This window comes from Cydia amplana, chromosome 12 (assembly GCF_948474715.1).
Source record: "Cydia amplana chromosome 12, ilCydAmpl1.1, whole genome shotgun sequence".
In the NCBI taxonomy this organism is placed as follows: domain Eukaryota; kingdom Metazoa; phylum Arthropoda; class Insecta; order Lepidoptera; family Tortricidae; genus Cydia; species Cydia amplana.
In genome coordinates, this window is record NC_086080.1 from 5,464,636 (window position 1) to 5,481,879 (window position 17,244).

At 35.2% G+C, this 17,244-nt stretch overlaps 1 protein-coding gene across 1 annotated transcript in view; it reads right to left on the reverse strand.

Annotated features, from left to right (window-relative positions):
- Positions 1–15,983, reverse strand: part of LOC134652807 (protein kinase C, brain isozyme) — a 247,407-nt gene extending 231,424 nt beyond the window's left edge. Inside the window, exon 1 of the mRNA XM_063507977.1 lies at positions 15,665–15,983. Coding sequence (XP_063364047.1) covers positions 15,665–15,846 — 182 coding nt within the window. The 5' untranslated portion in view covers positions 15,847–15,983. The remainder of the gene's footprint in view (positions 1–15,664) is intronic.
- Positions 15,984–17,244: the final 1,261 nt, after the last annotated feature.

Genomic DNA, 17,244 nt, shown 5'->3' on the forward strand with positions numbered 1-17,244 from the left:
AGAGATGGGTAAAAAATTTAAAATTGCTGTAGGTATCTGACGCTAAAAATACCTTCATAATAACTTTAAAAAATTTAGCTTGTTACAAGAAATTTTATGTTAATAACTTAGATTTTTGTTTTTTTTTTTTAACTTTTTTTTGGTTCAAAAATTGATTCCCTATTTTATGTTGTGTTATGGATAATACGATTACATTGTTTTTTAAAAGTATAAGGTTATGGATTAATATGTGTTTGATATCTTCATATATTAATTTTCTGTAGATAAAGTGAATAAATTAATGTAGATACTACCCTCGAAATATGACATTGCCGCTTAAAATCTTTTTACCAAGTGTCCCCAAATCTGGAAGACTTGATCCCTTCGGCTTAGACATCTGATTACCGGAAATACAACTTCAAAGCATGGAAGATGCAATATATATATGTTTGCTGAGTATTTTACAAATTATAGATGCATTGCTAATAGCGATCCGAGTTATATAATCAATGAGAATCTGGTATGGGGAGACATGGTAAAAATCTGTTTACCATGTGTCCCAAGAACCAGGGTCACTTGATCCCCCTAGGATCATGGCTCCCGACCAGGGGTAAACAAGTCTCCCTTACATAGGGGACACATGGTAAAAGTCAACAGTATGGGTTTTCATTAAATAATGGTCTAATTTATTGCACAAATCTGTTCTAATTCAAACTATTAATGAAGAGATAAATTCTGAATCGTATGGTCTATAAAGTTTTTCAATACTACAAATAGTTAAGAAAATGTATGCTAAAAACAAAAGGGGTGATCAACCCTCCCCAGTTTCCCCTATGTGTAATATTAGAATATATAGAATATATATATATATATATATATATATATGTGTAAGTGTATAATTAGAATATTGTTTAGAATACTTAACTTGATTTGTGTTTCATATTTCTTCTCTTTGTCTACAATCCTGCACTAAGTATAAGTTTTCTGTTTGACCCATTGGTTGACTGGTAGAGAATGCCTTAAGGCATTAAGTCCGCCATTTGTACAAATTTTATCGTGCAATAAAGTTTAAATAAAATAAAATAAATAAATAAATAGTAAATATCCTGTATGAGGCCTAATATTTAGTCCTATTAATTCTAATAATAACATGTATTTGTATACTCTGTCTAGCCCAGTTTGTCAGTAGAAAAAGGCGCGATGTTCATAATTTGTATGGAAGACCGACCCTTCGCCTACATTTTTCAAATTTTCCCCATTTTTCTACTGACAGAAAAGGCTTGCCAAACTATAGTATTCCTGGCTTTATAGGTACTCTTTGATCGTTGAGTTTATGGTCATTTTAGTTTTTATAGAGCAATGCCAGATAGCGTTTGAACAGGAATCCTACTGATTTTGATAAAAGTTGCAGACATTATTACTTACAATATGAAACGCGAGTTCATTATCCTTACCACAAATGTAGAGGCCACTTGACACTGGTGTTCTACAACTCCAACCTATAATAACAAGGCCAGGTACTAATCCATCACGCTTAAATCACTCCATGATTAAAATACCGGATATCTCGAATTCGGTCGACTCACGGCGATCATTAGGCTTCCGGACGGACCAAGTTTTAGCCCGCCATTTTATTCCATTCCGGTTTTGCCCATGGTTTGCCGGATAAGTTTGAAGTTGTGAAATGTTATTTATGGCTAGCAACTTTGACAATTTGAATTTCCCTAAATCAGGTGAAACTGTTTTTTGATCAAGATCGATTAGAAAACGTTTATTTCGCAAATTTTATTTTTTCAATATCTTTTTTACCAAAATAAATTACAGCAAGGGAAGTACAAAGGCGCACTTATCCCTATAAGGGATCTCTTCTTGTGGGGGTTTTAACAACCATAAACAAGTCTAGAACAAGCATTTAACTGCCCTGTCCCACATGATTTCAATTGGCACGCAACGTCACGCGCACGAAATATGTATCAATTCACTACATTGCCATTCTTTCTTCAAATGGTTGGACAGTTTGTTTTGATATCACTAAAAATGCTCATTGTTCAATTAACGATGATTACCAACAATAACTACAATAAGCCGGTGCTTTTCAGATTAGTCAGATGTTTTTCTAAGAGTTATAAGATGATCTATCTATACCGTCGACTATTAAATTTCGGATTACCCATGCTTTCAGTCGTAGGTACAGTCGGTTACCTAATATAAGTATCCACTTTTCTATACAATTAGTATGGCAGCTTGGATAGGTAAACTTAAGTTAGGGCACCGTCCGTACAGTTAAGCTTTTAAATATCAACACGTCCAAAATGCCAAAAATATGTCTACATGACCACCCACACCCACAGTTCGCAGAATAAGCGGCCTTGTTTTTCCCACTAGTTATCGGCAGACCTAATTATAGAAGTTGGAATAGGTTGTAAGGACTAATCTTTTATGTTTCATGTTACCTATTTTGCCTTTTCAAGTGGTAATACAAAGATCTGATAAAACACGACGAACTTAACGTTAATGTCTAGCTTAAGGCACATTACCTATCACCGCCGACGATCAGCGAGAAGCGATTAGCGTCGTGTTTTTATCGCAGGCGAATGTTTTGCTCTTAGAAAAAAGTTTTTGTTGATAGTGAGGATAGGTAGTCAGCGCTTAACGGTACGAATTATATGCATCACTTTTATTCTACAAGTTCATTTATAAAATACCTCGTCTTTCGCGTTTCACATGATGTTTTCTACGAAGCATACAAATTCAACGAGCACAGCGCTCTATTCTCAATCTAAAGATATCTACGCAAGCGATTATGTCACTAATTGCTAGGCTATTAAATCATAAAACAATTTAAACATTCGCAAGAACCTACCGCACTTTAGTTCTGGTCTGTAGTCGTTTCTAAAGAATCAGTGTCGTCAATACGGCCACATGTTTGCAGTAGTTGCGTCGGCAGTAAAAATGTCGTAAATGTCATGAGTGCATAATATTAGGAAGTGTTTTATGTCCGTACAGCCATTTGACAATGGGTTATGGGATGCTGTTTAGGGCACTTGGCGTGTAGCCGTGCTAAATCGAACTAACAAAACGATGAGTCTAGTCGAAGCAATGAAAACTGGGAATTATTTCCGGAAAATTTACGCAAACTGGTACTCTTGTTCGTTGGTTATTTTCTTGATCAGTTACATAGTGGAAACTTGTATGACAAAAAAGATCAATGAGAAAATAAAATACATGTACGAAAAAGGTTCAAATTGTACTAATACTAAGTATAGGTAGGTACAGTTTATTATTCATCGTCGTTTATTGCATATTATGTTCACTGATGAATACATGGTTTGAAAGTTAAGAAGCTATAGCTATCTTGCAATCAAACTAAAACTTATACACTGATAATCAAGAAACATGTAGTAAGTATGTGATGTGACTGACTGAATGCAAAAAAATGAGTAGTAGGCGAGACCGATTTAACGAAAATTGCAACTGTATGGATGAAGGCTACAGTGAAAGTGTACCCAAAACAAACGACGTCAGCTTAGACATACGTCCCATTTCTCAAAAGCTTGTAACTTGTAATACAAGTGGAAGTCCCTTTCTAAGAAAAGCTGTCAAAAAGTGACATCCGCTTGTATTACAAGTTACAATCTTTTGAAAAACGGGCAAGATAAATAAATACCTACTTGTAGGAAATCCTCAAACTGTTTCTCTCGCCCCGAGATTGTAATAGAGAGGTAAAGTCTAAGAAAATAACGTGCCCCTTACTTTGACATCCAAAACAGATAGCGCTGTACTGCGCCATATGTTTTGCGGTCCCTGAATTGTCAAACGTCAACTTTTGACAATCAAGAATTACCGCAAACAGCGCCATCTCGTGTACCTACCTGTCTAAATCGAAGCACGAAATTGTCTTAGATTTTACGCGTCTTTTTTATTCAATATATATTATGTTATTACTTATATGCGGAACACGAGTCGATCTCATTACTGCTGCTTTTACAGACTTCTCAAATTTCTCAAAACACATTGTATTTACACATAATTACAACGAGCGAGTTAACAATGGAACAAAACGAAATTCCATCGCACAGCTGTCAAGGTCAACTTGATGGAATCCCAAACAAAAACGTGATTCCCTTCCGATCCCGAATTGTTACGGTTTTGATCTTATTTCGATACGACCTTGGAAATCGCTCACGCTGATTGATGCATGAGAAATGAAGTGAAAGCCGTGCGTGACATGCGCGTCAAACAAAACGACGATCGTCAAGGTCATATCAAAACCATATCAAATTGTTGAATTAGAATACACCCCTTGGAATTCCAAACAAAAGCGTTTTCTAACCTTAGATTCCGTAAGGGCATCGTTAAATTTAATTTCGGTTCAAGTTCAATATCCAACGAGCCCTGTAATGGCCCTGAAGTACGGGAGCGGACTGAATTTGGGGCTGTGCAAGTTTTTTACATTGTACAGTATGTTTTCATGAAGAATCATCATGTAAAAGCAGAATCTACTCGAGAGTCTCTTTTTCTTCAGTCAAAATTATTTATAATTTAGACTGAAGATAAAGAACTGAATTTATAATATTGCCTAAATTAAAGAATGAAGAGAGTTGACATTAACTTTAATCCGTCCTTAAACAAGTAAACATTAGACTATTGATCAATTGCTCAAGTTCGAACCACGTCAGAAACTTCCATCTAGTCTTTGTTCAGTAACTTCCATTGAATTGGAATTTAATTAATTCTGCGATTTAATCAATCTTTTACGGATGATATCTTTTGAAGGGAAACAAAAGTGAATTAATAAGAAATTCGATATAATTGATATTTTATTCCGGTAAAGCAATTGAAAGGCCTTTTAACTAACCCATTAGCGCCTAAACCCACTTTTTAGAACCCACGCTCTTATTCTCTTAGTCAAGATCATTTTGAACACCTCGCCCGCTTAGCAACTTTTGCTGTTAACTGTACAAGTTCCTAAGTAAGTAGCATTGAATAAACGTTCGACGTTTTGCCTCCCTGTCACACTTACGTACGAATTTACAAGTGCGACAGAGAGGCAACACGTCTAACGTGATTCGCGGTAGCCCTCCAGTTTCATTCAAAGTTTTAATTCAATTATCCGGCACGTCTGTTAAAAATAGTAGCACTATAATTGTTTTTAAATGCACTTGATTTATATTTAAGCCCGACTAGCCGTAAATAAATTAAAGATCATCTTTAGTATAAATGTATTTTCTATCTTTGTTCAATCATACCATAATAGTTTACCTTATTTAGTGACAGAGTTCAACACTGCTAATTAATTAATTAGGGTATTCAAGTCAGGTTTTATTAGGCAAAGCTCGCAGTTTCGGAGAAATCCCTGTTTTGGTAGCAATGTACATTTTAAGAAATGAGAGCTGCCAGATTCGAACTTTAAGATGTTAGTATTTGTTAGTGCGGCGTGTGCGCACATTTGGACATTAAGCCGCATTTGAAAGGTTCAATAACTTGCATGCCACTTTTGCTAATAGACAATACAATAAACGTTTTTCGCACCTATATAATATTTTAAACAAATCACTAGATATATGCCCAAAGCTACAATACAATGTAAAAAATAAGATAATAAATTGGTTAGAAGATAAAAATTACGATCAGGTTGAAGACTTGCTAGGATATGTAGCCTAGCCAGGCCACACAAGTACACACACACACACACACACACACACACACACACACACACACACACACACACACACACACACACACACACACACACACACACACACACACACACAAGAGCGGTGCCTCCCAGCACAGGGTATTGTGTGAATAACTTACAGGGAGACACCAGCCATTGTTAAAAATATGTAATGGTTTTTAATGAAATAAAGAATTTTGTATTTATATTTGTATTTAAATGAAAATTCATTGCTAATTTATACTAATCATTCACGCATTCATTAACAATTCATTAATTCATTGCTAGTTTCTATAGGTGATAGTTCCATTTACTAAATCATTTGTTATTGAGATAACGCTATTCGGCTTAGGAGGGCAGAATAGCAATGTATCAAATATTGCATGCAAGTTCTTCAACCGTTATAATGAGGCGGTAGTCTTAACAAATTTTGTTCTAGAGAACTAACATTTCATTTTCCAAATTACTCCATTTCAGTGTTTTAAAGCAGAAATGGAAATGGTATTGTATAAATATTAGATATTTTAGTTTAACATTTTCTGTATTCATTTATGAAAACATGAGATTTCCAGAGACTGATCGTAGCTCTAAATTTGATATTTTCACAGCGAAATTCAATCTCTGTTCCATCAAAATGTTGAGATTATATTTTTGTACACAGTTCAATGTTCATTTTTGTCGACAACTCGACACTTTCAGGTTTTGCTTTCACGGTTAAAAATTTCTAGAAGAAATTACTTCTTTTTATACACTAAGGGTGAATTACAGACTTTGTATACAATACTGGTTTTACCTACACTAAAGTTCGTTTTTTTAGCATTAGAAAGAAGGTAAGCGATCTTGACATGTCTTTTAATTGAAAAACGCCTTTTTAAAAATCAGTAACTATTACGTATGAAAGCAGAAGAATATAAATTATCGTATTAGATTCATAATTGTTACATATTTGCCATTATTTATTTTTTAAACGTGTTTTTCAATAAAAAGACACGTCAAGATTGTTTACCCTATTTCTAATGCAAAAAAAAACTAACTATACCTACTAATACTACATATACAGTTTACACTAACGCCCTTATTCATAAAACTATATAGCTATAGACAAAATGACAGATAAGGACAAACGATTATTAGCTAATTGAGGTTTGTAGCGCGTTTATAAATAAGGGGGTTAGTACACCTAGTATATGAACGTGAATATTTTTAGCAGGACCATGATCAATTGAAATCCCTTCTGTGAGCCCTATGTCCCTGATGGTGATGAGGAACAACAGGATACCATCATAATCACCATCATCATCAATACGTCCTTACTGCTGAGATGAAAAATGTTTGTCACAGGAGGCCAAAGTTAAGCATATGTGGATTTTGAGACTCTGCTCGCGACGCTCAAATTCTAAATTAGAAGCTTTCGCTTGCTCGAGACTCAAAATTAACATTTACAGTCTTGCACAAATATCAATGTCGATCCAATGATTAATAACTCAAGATAGGTTATAGGCGTTCCAAAATTGAAGCGCTTAACTTGTGACAAATTGGACAAGTTGCCTTTAGTCGCGGCTGGACAAACGAGAAATGTGCACGTGCTAACGAGCTCCCGCACACCGAAAGAGCAAGAAATGACCTTATGTTTAACAACGAATGTGACAAAGATGGATGGAATGAGTAAATTAATCAAAAATAACAGATTTCTTCGTAGGCACAGAAATAAATATGGAAGTATTTTTGTGCTCCTCAAGTATGAATATAACCTATCTATGGTTATATAATATCATTGTGTCGATCTAGATAAGGTACCTGTGCCAAAGAAGACCCGGTTCTTAAGCTTGCCTACTTTCAAAGTTTAATAAAGTGTGAATAGCTTCCAATTTTGCGTCCACGTTCGCTAGCAGCGTAGACAAAACTGCAAGTTTTTTTTTTTTTGTTAGCCTGGTTTAGTGTCCCACTGCTGGGCAAAGGCCTCCCCTCCCTTCCTCCACTCAACCCTGTCGTTTGCATTTTCCCGCCAATCCAAATAAAATGCGTCCAAGTCGTCCCGCCATCTCCTCTTTGGTCTGCCTGAACCCCGGCCTACACCATCGATGGTGTTCCGTGGGTCCCACTCGGTAACCATTTTGGCCCACCTTTCAGGGTGCATGCGGCAGACATGTCCCGCCCAGTCTCACTTAAGCTTAGCGGTCTTGGCACCTACATCTACAACTCGAGTTCTGGAGCGCAGTTCCGTGTTTCTGATTCGATCAGTTCTGCGAACACCTAGTATACTGCGCTCCATCGCTCGTTGGCATACCTTGAGTTTGGACTTTAGAGCCTCCGTTAATGACCAAGTTTGAGCGCCATAGGTTAGGATAGGCAGAATACACATGTCGATGAGTTTGCGCTTGAGACACAAGGGAAGGTCACCCTTCAATAGCGCCTTCATGGACCAGAAGCTCCTCCAGGCGTTTTCGATACGTCTATTGACTTCTATGATTTGCCTGTTTTCGAAGGAAGCTATCTGGCCCAAATAAATGTACTCATCAACATACTGTATATCCTGCCCATCTACCGCAACTGCAAGTTAACATAAGAAAATTAAAAATAACGATGGACCTTCTTTGACGCAGGTACCTATGCACTCAATATGAATAAGATGAAACTTGAAAGACCATAGGAAGTTTCATGGATGGGATGGGGCGAGGGATCAGGTGCCAGTCATTCTCCGGTAAAGGAAATCTGAAAAGAAATGTATACCTGTAGGTTTGTATAAAAATTTAAACTTACACAGACCAGTCAGTACCTACTCAATGACTTTATTATTGACAGTGTAGTGATTGGTGGTACAGTCGTCATCAGATATATCGGAGCGGCTAAAAGGCGCTCACAAATATCTGAACGAGCCTCTATTGTCAGGGCGTTAGAGTGCGTGTTCAGATATTGTGAACACCTTGGCCGCTCCGATATATCTGATGGCGACTGTACTTTATAACTCTGAAATCTATCTAAATTTACAGTAGGTAGGTAGTTTAAAATCCATAGACTACGAAACACCAACCATTCAATCACATAATTACTTACTAGTGAAGTTACCAAAAAAAATGGTTGTCTGTAAAGTCGGTTTACGGACGATTATTATACAACACAAGACTACATGAATGATAAAACAACGTGGGATTAATTGTTATTCGAAATGATTATTTATTTATTAGGTATATTTGATTAATGATGAGGAAATTGATATTCCGATGTATGTAGTTCTTTTGTTTTTTATTTTTTATTTGACATTTATATTTTATTCTAGAAACATTCTAGACTAGTATTTTTTTATACAATTTATTTTTTCATGTTTGACGATCCTTTTGTGAAATTCTTAAAGTTGTGTTAAATTTGATTTGTATAATAAATAATCCTATATTATTATGGAATAATAACATCAATAAATTGCTCTGATAAGATAATATGTTACGATTCATAAGTGCTTGTTGCTAGGCCTACATGAATAAAGTATATTTTTTTGAGTTGAGTTGAGTTGATAATCTTGCGTGAAAACGTAATAAGAATTTCATTGATGAAAAATTGCATACTTTTATACGTTAGCATGGAGATCTGTCCACAACGTGACACTTTTTCGTGCATGCTACCGGTGTATCACGTCAAAAACTCGATAAATGGTAAACATCCCAATAAACCCACCAAATCAACCTTGAACAACCACGATTTATGTGCTAAATTTGTCAACGGGATCGCAGACTAATCGTGGGTCGTACAACTCGTACATGTGATGGAGCGAGGTCTACCGCCATAAATAAAGCATCAGATGGCCTATAACATTCTCCATTATATCGTTTATGGATAAAAGCATAGGTCACTCTCGCTTTGTCAAACGTGAAAAATATATAAATTGCGATAAATGACATAATATTGATAATAAAGTCCAATACCGTCACTATAAAGTGACATTAAATACAGCGTTTACAAAAACTACTTTCATGCCAACTTAACTAAGAATTTACCTACTTCTCGAAAACTTTTTATAAGTGGCTTTGAGTTTGAGGAAACAGCAAAATTCTAGCTGCCATCAAAGAAATGTTTATTCGAAAAATAAACTTCGGTTAGAGCGTAATTTTTGGCATTTTCGGAGTCGGGTTCACTAACATGGTATACCGTATTTTAATTTCATTATCATTTTTGGCATTCAAAAGATTTAAATAAAAAAAGAAGGATTGTCTTTTTATATTCAGCGATAACGCAACAACGATATTTATATGTGGATCGTGGACCTTTATCTAACCGATGAAATCGTAACGCATATGTCTGGGTAACCAATATAACAAAGCTATAAATAATTTCTTATAATAGAATGCCTATACCTACGATACGACTCTTCCAGCGCAGTATTTCTTTCGCACCTCAATCACGTCATAACGAACTCAAATAAGACCCGTCATGAACCATAGAAATAGATATTCTCACTCTTTTTCTTATATACCTGTCAAATGAAACGATAAAAGCTGTTTTAGAGCCAAGACCAGGTCACTGGATGTAATTATTCAACCGTTTTTTAACGTTAAAAATAACTTAGCATCATAAATTTTAATTCAATATTCAGATAACGGTATGTCTGCAAATATGTTTAGCAATATAAACAGTGACTAATATTCAACATAGTGATTAAAACAATGTAAACTACTGGTAACTGAAAAATGTACTAAATAAACATATCCAAGCTATACACAGGAAGCCAGTGAAATAGACATTTGAGTCACAATACACTTGTTTATTCATTGTATACATGTTTCATGACATTTTCTTAGGCTCTATAGAATAATAACTTATTTCAAATAAACCTTGGCGAATTTTAAATAACAAAGAGATTTCCTATTGTTGAATGAATAGGCATATTTTTTATTGTCTGTTGCACAAAAACGTTAGCTCATTAAATTCTATTTATGCTTTAGTTTGAATGAATAGAACTTTTCATAGTTTGAAATAGTAAAATGTTATGACGGTTGAAATTGCGTGATGTCTGACATTATTGCCGTATATCACTGGAAGTCCCCAACTTTTTTAAAAATAAAATATTTTTAGTCTATGATGTCTATTCATAGTTATTAGTTTTAATGTTTTTTTTATTATTACCTAATATTGTTAATTAATAGTATAAATAAAGGTTAGACTCATTATAAGATATAAATACAATAACAAAACTTGTAAGCCATTATTAAAATTAAGTATAAACATAAATTAAAACAGTCTATGATGTTGAAAAGTTTATGGGTTTGAATTCTTTGAATTGGGAAGGTCTTGAATTAATATGTGTGTTATAGGCCTACTGTATTGTTAACTAAGGCAGTTAGTAAAAAGATATTACCATCAGCTACATACTTGTTGTAGGCTTGGCTTGTATTTATGTTAAGTAGGGTGACTGCAGTTACAGTTATTGGCTCTTAACAATAAGGTTTCAATTGGCTTGTTTCTTTCTAATTTGTTAAGAAAGGCCAATTACTATGAAGGGTCCAATAACTATAGCATTCACTCTCAGCAAGTCAGCGGTCGGCAACCTTTTAGCAGCCAAGGGCCACATAATAGTTAACAAAATTGATGCGGGCCGCACTTTGTTAATATTTATGACTTTATGTGACATTGTTGTTTGTCAATATTACATACAAAATAGCCAGGGAGGCTCGCGAGCTGCAAGTGACAGGTTCACGGGCCGCAGGTTGCCGACCACTGCCCTAAGTAAAAATGTATATAGTTTTATTCCCAAAACTCAGCGACCTTCTGCTAGAAAATCACCGCAATCAAATCAAATTCTCCCCCAACTACCTGAGATAACTGGTAGACCTATATGACTGAAATTGTTTGTGTTTTAGTTTTATAATAGAATGACAACAGCCTGGTTGTTTTTTATTTACATTTACTATTGGCATCAACCAATGTATACAGAAACATAATTCTAAGCAAACATTCAACAAGTCGGTCATATGATATTTTATCCCAATAGGTTATTATTACTTGTTATAAAGAATAATATTAATTTTTGATTAAATAGTTCCAAGCTAAGAATAAAACTGCTGAACTCATTGACAATCATAATTATTTTTGCTACCATTTTATTTTTTATTATATTATTATATGATATTTAATGTTTTCATAAAAAATATATTTCCTATGAACAATGTATAAAAATCAATAAAAACCAAACATTAAAAAAACTTCAGAAACAAGAGGCAGAAAGAATAATAGTAGTTTGAAAATTAAATGTCTTATATGAATGTATGATCTGGTACACAAGCAATATAAAAAAAAAACTATTTATATATTTATATGGGTTGAGAAAAATTAACTAAGCATTTATAAAAAGTGAAAAGGTCAATGAGATGTACAAAAAACAGTTTCCCGTCTGACCGCCTATATAGGGGAAACTGGGGAGGGTTGATCACCCCTTTTGTTTTTAGCATACATTTTCTTAACTATTTGTAGTATTGAAAAACTTTATAGACCATACGATTCAGAATTTATCTCTTCATTAATAGTTTGAATTAGAACAGATTTGTGCAATAAATTAGACCATTATTTAATGAAAACCCATACTGTTGACTTTTACCATGTGTCCCCTATGTAAGGGAGACTTGTTTACCCCTGGTCGGGAGCCATGATCCTAGGGGGATCAAGTGACCCTGGTTCTTGGGACACATGGTAAACAGATTTTTACCATGTCTCCCCATACCAGATTCTCATTGATTATATAACTCGGATCGCTATTAGCAATGCATCTATAATTTGTAAAATACTCAGCAAACATATATATATTGCATCTTCCATGCTTTGAAGTTGTATTTCCGGTAATCAGATGTCTAAGCCGAAGGGATCAAGTCTTCCAGATTTGGGGACACTTGGTAAAAAGATTTTAAGCGGCAATGTCATATTTCGAGGGTAGTATCTACATTAATTTATTCACTTTATCTACAGAAAATTAATATATGAAGATATCAAACACATATTAATCCATAACCTTATACTTTTAAAAAACAATGTAATCGTATTATCCATAACACAACATAAAATAGGGAATCAATTTTTGAACCAAAAAAAAGTTAAAAAAAAAAAACAAAAATCTAAGTTATTAACATAAAATTTCTTGTAACAAGCTAAATTTTTTAAAGTTATTATGAAGGTATTTTTAGCGTCAGATACCTACAGCAATTTTAAATTTTTTACCCATCTCTGGTCGTTATTGTTTACTATACTAAATAAGTTTAGAAATTTACTGCTCACGTTTCGAGGACGGTGTTTGAGCTGCATAATCCTAAAATCCTTTCTATGGACCGTCGGTTCTATAGTACATAAGGTCGGAAAGCCATTGAAATAGCATTTCATCCATAAAAACCAATATCGCCGGTTGAAAACCAAATATCGTTATAAGTGTCGTTTGTCGACCGAGTAACATCCCCTGTGTGTAAAACGTTTAACTTGATAAACAAGACCAAGTGCGGGTAGTTCGTAAAATGTAGATGTCAACTTTAGTTAGTCTTTTCAAAGGCCACGGGGATAATTCCGTTTTCGGAGTTCGGAGTCGGTTGTATAATTAACCCTTTGACCGCCGTTGGCATGTATACAAGACAACGATAGAACGATACACTGACGCCGCTGTCTTGTATACAAGACAAAAATTCAACCGCTCGGTAAATGTGGAAAAAATATAAATTATATATTTTTTTACACTCATGCTAATGTTTTAGGTCCTTGTTTAAAAAAAAATTGCATTTAAAGCAGCTATAGAAATCCATTCTTTTATAATAAGGCTCTCAAAAAATTGCTCCAGATTTCAACGTTTTTATTGTTCCTCGTCGCCGTTGTCTTGCATACAAGACAGCTAGGGATGGGAATGTTAACTCGATATGAGAATATTCAAAATAAATATCAAATCGCAAATCTGGTTTTATTTAAGCATTTGAACACTTGTTAAATGCCAATTGGTGGTAACTAGTAACTAGAATACGTAAAACGAGACGAGAGAGACAGGCATTAACTATAGCTGAAGTTCAGGGAGCTTCTTCAGCTGTTGATAGTAGAGTCAGACAAGTAAATCTGTCCTTGTGGTTTATTTGCAGAACAAAAGATTCATTTTAAGATGATAGTGTAGTGAAGAGTGATACCCTGCAGTGACCGCTTCGCACAAGAATGGTATAGGCGGACGCTAGGACTAGTCAGTGTCGCCTAACTATGAGAATGTTATATATGTATTTGAAATTGACGAAAAATTGTCATGGTAGGGATGATGTAATACGGGAACTGAGAAGCTCATCTAAGGAACATGTCGAATATGAAACATGCATTCCCGAACATTTCCGATCCCCACCCTTTTCCAATATTATTGTTCTTCACTCATTGACAATTCAATTAACCCACGTGTAATTTTCCCCAATGCAGTTCCGGTACTTACATTTATATTATCGACACACGATGCGCGGCTCTAACGTTACGCTTATAAAGTTTACGTACCGACAAGCGCTTACGCCGTTGACCTAGAGACTATTATTACTTAATCCGCACGGAAACAGTCCTTGTCAGTCTGCACTGCGGACAGTCCATGCGCGCCGTTGTCTTGTATAAAAGACTTCTTGTACAGCCTAGTGCGGTGATATTACGTCATGAATCGATATTGTTTAGTGGTTGTTTATAATGATAAAGACCTTCATTTTTAACATTGTCGTGTGTAAAAAATATGTAAATTTTTGGCATTTCCAAAATAAATTAAAGTTGGATAAGAACAAAGCCAAATTGAGAAGATTTTTACCATAAATTGTAAATATCGATATCACTATTTGCAATCCCTAAACTTTTTATTAGTTGTTTACTTAAAATTTGCTCTGGCGTGTGAGTGAGCGTCTTTGCGGACTAGGTCCGGCGGCCAAAAGGTTAAAAACTGAATTATACGGCATTAAATCCCGTTTTAATAAACAATAATGAGTCAAAAACCTTGAAAGTTTAAATCAGTGTTTCTCTGATCGTACTTTTGCGGCATGATTTACTAAAGAAAAGAAAATATTTATGATAGCAGTATGAATCATTTTGTAAGTAAATTTATTACAATGTATACTTGATCGCTTTGGGGGTGACATGATCCCAGAATCATATCTCCCCTGAAGAAAAAGACAAAGTCTCCCCATACATAGTAAGATTATAAAACGTGCCGTACTCGAAACGTGTGTTCGCGTATATCAATGTAATCCAAGTTAATCATCACTTCAATAAATAACAAATAAAATAAGCACACTCACTAACATCATTTCCATCTCATATTATAAAATAAATCCAGTTAAAGCTTACCGAAAATTGAATATAGTACGCAGAAAGTTTTTCACCGTCCGCCATTTTTGAACCACTGACTTTTCCGATACAGTGCCATGACAGAACGTGAAGTTAGGAACGAATGAATGAGTGTTACCAGTGCAAAAAAATGTATCCTGTTTGGTTTGATTAAAAATGCAGTTTACCAAGTGTCCCCTAGGGATCGACCCTCCCCACCCTCACCTATATTTTTTTGCTGAATGTCAATTATTTCCACAAAAACTAATGAGAACTAAATAAGAAATATATTTGTATTATGTTTAAGGTAAATTACAAAATTTGTATAGCTATAATCAATAAGGAAGTAATAAGAATAAGTTTTGTTTCTAAATTTCCTTGAGCCTTATTCAGTAACAATTATGAGATTAAACAACAGGCCTTGCCTGAACTAAAATCGTAGAGTAACAGGAAAATACAATAGGTATGCAGACCATTTAGAATTTAATTGGTTTTGGTGCATAAATAATATGCAAGAAAAATTGATTACTGCGCTTATGGCAGCATAATAAAGTAAAATATTTCTAATGGCCACACCGTCTATGTTACCACGGCACAACGGAAACCACTAACGATTGCCAATCGCCTCCGTTTTGTAAACAAACAATGTGTATTTTTAATTTCCGTGCAAATTAGATTCTGACAATAGAACTCGTCAAACAGCCAATAAATTACACTTACCATATAAAATCCTTGCAGTGCGAGCAAAACGTCGGCTGCTTGAAGAACCTCGGCATGAACTTGTGATCCTTCACGAAATAAACATTCTTCTTTTTCAGGGCACCCTTTCGGCCCCGCTGCCGGAACGCCTGCCCTAACTTCAGGTCACCACCATCATCACAGTTGTTCTCCTCGTCCGCCATCGCGACGCGCGGTGGCGAGCTGGACGCCGGTGGATTCGGAAATACTTAATTCACTGAATTCGCTAGACTACACAGACGACCGGACCACCGCTCTCAGCCGAACGTCATTGCGTTTTGTGTCAACTGAGTGTATAAAGGTTTCGAACTGTCACAGCTGTCAGTGCCAATAGCTAAATGTTACCATAACAAGTTTAAATTTACCCTTCAGCAATTTTCTGTTACTTGAACAACAAAATTAGATTTTTGAAATGAAAAAAAAAAAAAGAAATTATGGGAACCTTCAAGTATAGCCTGACCAGTAATATATGATAATTGTCAAGAGGGCGCTGTTATTCTCATGTATAGGGTGACAATTCAGTGTAGTATGAAAAAATTAGTTCCAGTGAAATTGCGCAACATGGCGCACCCTCAATAGATCCTGGTTCACCTATACCCATAATTTCTTTTTCACCTATATATTTATGCGACCATGCAATAACTCTAAAACGCATTCGCGAACCCACTCTCGCTCCGTATTCATAAGTGAATGAATTTTTCACAGCCTCTCGCATGCGTGCAAATCTTCGCGCATTTTATAATTTAATAGAAGTTTTCCGTTCAAAATAACACTTGCAAAGCCTGGGCTATCAAAATCACTGCCAACTTAGCTTGGTCTAATTTTACGAATTTTCCTACAGTTCAGAGGGTCTACCGCGAACCACGTTCGACGTGTTGCCTCTCTGTCGCACTTGTAAATTCGTAAGTGTGACAGGGAGGCAACACGTCGAACGTGGTTCGCGGTAAGCCTTCTGTTGTGCATGGCATTATAGTGTATTGTATTCACTTCTTCGGATATTATAATGTCAAGTAAATTTATTTATTTTATTATGTTTATGTATAACCTATATCTACCTAATCACTTTACCCTCTTTAACTATAGTTTGTCAAAGGACTGTCGCATTTCAAACATAGACAGAGGGAATCATATTATTATCTTTGTCTTACACTAGTACTAGCACCCAAAAGAAAGGGATGAGTATAGTTTTTTTTTGTTCTTATTTACTGACAAATTGGTTTGACCAACTATACAGTCTGGCAATAAAGGAGTAGAAATTAAAAAATGGCAATACTGTAGTGTCGTCCCTTTTAAATCAATCTAAGAAAAACGTGACAACACTACATTGTTGCCACTTTTTAGGGTTCCGTAGCCAAATGGCAAAAAACGGAACCCTTATAGATTCGTCATGTCTGTCTGTCTGTCCGTCTGTCCGTCTGTCCGTCTGTCTGTCCGTCCGTATGTCACAGCCACTTTTATCCGAAACTATAAGAACTATACTGTTGAAACTTGGTAAGTAGATGTATTCTGTGAACCGCATTAAGATTTTCACACAAAAATAGAAAAAATACAATAAATTTTTG